The sequence below is a fragment of the Octopus sinensis genome, linkage group LG28, assembly GCF_006345805.1.
Source record: "Octopus sinensis linkage group LG28, ASM634580v1, whole genome shotgun sequence".
NCBI classification, from domain to species: domain Eukaryota; kingdom Metazoa; phylum Mollusca; class Cephalopoda; order Octopoda; family Octopodidae; genus Octopus; species Octopus sinensis.
Window position 1 is genome coordinate 6,514,916 of NC_043024.1, and position 4,352 is coordinate 6,519,267.

Consider the following 4,352-nt stretch of genomic DNA (forward strand, 5'->3'; position numbering starts at 1 on the left):
CTTATATATATTGAATTATAAGATATATATGTATGCTTTTGAGGTTCTCATTTTGTTAAATGAATAAATAATCCAACATTATATTATCCGAAAGTTGATGAACAAACTAAACTTGTTTCTCCATTTTCTTATTTGTATTATAAATTTACGGTAAAAATATTTCTTTACCTTCACCCGTTTAATACAATAAACGAGTTAATTGCATTGTAATTAAAAAAATCTATGTATTAAGGATCTAGGTACTCTACCAACAGTATATTGGATAAATACTATCCCATAGTGGGTTACACCCATAACCCCTATCTTACTTTGTATTATATATATATATTATATATATATATATATATATATATATATATATATATATCCATATATATATATATATATATATTATATATATATATATATATAATATATATATATATATATATATATTATGTATATATGTATATATATATGTATGATATATATTATATATATATATATATATATATAATATATATATATTTTATATGTAATATAAGTATATTGCATATATATGTGTGAATATAATATATATATATATTATATATAATATTAATATTAAAATTAAACAAGGATCAATACCTAAGTATGTCTACCTGCTAGAAATAACAGTCAAAAACTTATTAAACTCACTAAATACCTAATGAAACTAACGAAATCCAAACTAAGGGCAAATCAGGTTAAGACAATCTACTACAATATATATATATATGTGTGTGTGAAAATATTGCATACATATAATGGATATATATATTCAGAATCTAAACCTCATTCACACACATAATAGATATACGTATAATGGACTCTCCTGTTGAAGGTAACTATATGGGCGTTCCTTTCTAACTGAAGTGACCTGGCACAATAGTGGTTTATTAAATATATATATATATGGATATGCCACACATTAGCTCACTTCATTCCTCAAATCAACATCACCTGAAACACAGTGCATGGTGTGTCATGCATCATAGTGTTGGAGAGATGGCATATATATATAGAGATATATAATATAGGAAAGATAAATATATATATATATAGATAGAGAAAAATCCATATGAGTGTTTTGCTCAATGGAACACAATCACCACCAATGCAAGACCCTAACCACAAGGCCATGCTCTACATGCACACATCCAGCAAACACACACACACCACACACACCACACACACAACACATGTATGTAGAGAGAGAGAGGGAGAGAGATTCCAACTTACTTTATTCTCTGTGCCTTCATTGATGGCTGGAAAACAGAATTATCAACCGGGAATTTCTCAGCAGATACGGAGTAGGTACTTTCGATCTCAGTGACGTTTTTGATACGGAGATACAAGCACGGTTTGGTGGCCACCATTACTTCCTCACCAAAGTCCAATACCACAGGTTCATCATCATCAGGACTGGAATAATAGCAGAGTGACAACAGTAAACGGCACGAGATGCTAAGGTATTCGATGAAGACCTATTTTATCAACTTAATGGAGAACCTGCCAGTGGTCTGTTAGATTTTGTGGAATTACAGACCTTGTTATATACAAGGGGCTGATGTTAAAAATGGTTGAGGTACAACTGAGGGGACAACACTTCATATGTTGCAGGCAGGGCCTTGTCATAGATCGGGACCAATGTCAAAAGGAGTTAAGCAGCAAACAAGGGTACAATATTTTATATATTATGAGCAACAAACTCAATCATAGATAGGGGCCAATGTCAAAAGGGGTTTAGCTACAGATGAGGGCATGGCATCTCTTACATTACAGGCAGCGAGCTGGCAGAGTTGTTATCACGCCGGGTGAAATGCTTAGCGGTATTTCGTCTGCCATTACATTATGTGTTCAAATTTTGCCCGAGGTCGACTTTGCCTTTCATCCTTTCGGGATCAATTAAATAAGTACCAGTTACGCACTGGGGTCGATGTAATCGACTAAATCCCTTTGTTTGTTTCCTCTGTGTTTAACCCCCTGTGGGCAATAAAGAAATATATATTATAGACAACACTTTATGAAACACAAGAGCCTGATGTAGGGGATGGTCTGGAGGAAAGGGCTGCGCTTTTGGCATTTGCTGATGTTCCCTAGACTGTTGCAAATTCACAACTGCAGAAAAAAACTTGCATGGGTTGATGATCTTGGGGAAAAAATGAGTAGAGTAATTAATGTGGAAACTCGGAAGATGAGCACAAAGACTGGATCAACCTGGAATTATAGCGGAAAACATTGATCTAAGATATGATGGGGCAGTAAGGAGTGGACCAGGATCTAAGAGAATGCAAATGAATGGCACCTTGGGCAAGTGTCTTCTACTATAGCCTCAGGCTGACCAAATCCTTGTCAGTGGATTTGGTAGACGGAAACTGAAAGAAGCCCATTGTGTGTGTGTGTGTGTGTGTGTGTCTTTGTATCTGTGTTTGTCCCCCACCACTACTTGGCAACCGGTGTTGGCGTGATTACATCCCTGTAACATAGCAGTTCAGCAAAAGATATCAACAGAATAAGTAACAAGCTTAAGGAAAAAAAAAAGTACTGAAGTCAATTCATTGAACTAAGATTCTTCAAGGTGGTACTCCAGCAAGGCCACGGTCAAATGACTGAAAAAAGATAAAAGATGATGAAAATTAAAAACAGCAGGTGTGATAGTGTCCACTTACCTTTCATCATTGAAATAACCGTCTTTTGATACCTGGTATTGTATAATTAATCCCTTCACGTCAGCAGTAATGGCCAAACAGAGAAACTTGCGCATTTCCATTACTTTACATCGAACAAATACATCGTTAAACACCATCTGTAAGACAAACAATTACAATGAGATTTGAAGGAGTTGATTAATTTTTGTAACTTTTTGATTTTGTTTCAATACGAAGTGGAATGGAAAAGTTTCTGGTTTTGGATAAAAGAAACTACAAGATCAGCTAATTAAGACTTCATTCAACGTATTCCCTCTCTCAGATTCACACACTTATTACAGCGGTCCTTCACCTTTTCTAAGCCCTGCAAAAGAATACAGTTCTATATTTAAGAGATGAGGAATTATGTACATTATTTACAATTAACGGATTTTTATTCTCATCTTGTTTGTCGTTAACACGTTTTGGCTGATAAAACCCTCCAGCCTTCATCAGGTGTCTTGGGGAAATTTTGAACCTGGGTTCTCATGCCTATGGGCATATGGTGTAGTGGTTAAGAGCCCAAGATACCAAGTTTGATTCCAGGCAGTGACCTGAATAATAATAATAATAATAACAATGAAAAATACCATCGACCCCAGTACTTGACTGGTACTTAATTTATCAACCCCGAAAGGACGAAAGGCAAAGTCGACCTTGGTGGATGAAAACTATTAATAATGATAACATAATGTGAAGAAAATATCAAATGCTTTGGTGTGTGACTCATAAAAAACACCTTCTGAACACTGGGCCGCTTGGAGGCAGTGATAAATGATGTGCTTGAGAAGAAGACCATTGAAGTCAAGGTAAACCGTAGATATTGGTGTCATGCAAACTGACACCTGTGCCAGTGACACATAAGAGCACTCATTACACTCTCAGAGTGGTTGGTGTTAGGGAGGGTATCCAGGCATAGACACCATGCCAAATCAGACTAGAGTCTGGTGCAGCCCCTCAGCTTACCAGCCCTGATCAAACTATCCAACCCATGCCAGCATGGACAACAGACATTAAATGATGATGATGATGATGATGAGGATGACACACGAACATTTATGTGAATATGTGTGTATATGTATGTTAACAGCATCAATTTTCTCCAAAGACATGGTCTCTGTTCTTTTATTCTTGCCCTATTCGACAGTGTCCATACTGGAGCATCTCACCACTATGACTTTTCCCTAATATTAAATAAACCCAACATCCTCAACAACCAAATAAAAAAAAAGGAAAACAGGTCCACCTCACTCCCAGACATAAATACCTGTTCCTTGGAGAAAAAAGTCAGATTAAAAGGTTCCGTTTTTAATGGAGAGATAATTCCTCTGTTCGGAAGGATTTGTATTTCACACAGGTGGGCTTGACTTCCAACAGGCTGAAAGAGAATTGATTTTTTTTAAGGAGCAGAAAGAGGGGATATTGCAAAGGCATCAAACAGTTGAAAGAATAAAAGGATTTTGGTAGGGTAGTTCTGTGTTGGTTTACAAAGTTTGGTCAAATTTTACATACATGTTTGTGAATTTGTGTGTGTGAGAGAGGGAAGTGGAGGGGAGGGAGGGAGAGGAGAGGAGGGGAGAGAGTGTGTCTGTGTGTGTGTGAGAGAGAGGGAAGTGGAGGGGAAGGAGGGAGAGGAGAGGAGGAGAGAGAGAGTGTGTCTGTGTG

At 36.5% G+C, this 4,352-nt stretch overlaps 1 protein-coding gene across 1 annotated transcript in view; it reads right to left on the reverse strand.

Annotated features, from left to right (window-relative positions):
- The window catches only part of LOC115225645 (deleted in lung and esophageal cancer protein 1-like), a 125,259-nt gene that overhangs the window by 52,766 nt on the left and 68,141 nt on the right, over positions 1-4,352 (reverse strand). The window contains exons 22-24 of the mRNA XM_036514506.1: positions 3,955-4,065; positions 2,670-2,806; positions 1,240-1,422 (exon numbers count right to left, since the gene is read on the reverse strand). Of these exons, the coding sequence (XP_036370399.1) occupies positions 1,240-1,422; positions 2,670-2,806; positions 3,955-4,065 (431 nt within the window). The remainder of the gene's footprint in view (positions 1-1,239; positions 1,423-2,669; positions 2,807-3,954; positions 4,066-4,352) is intronic.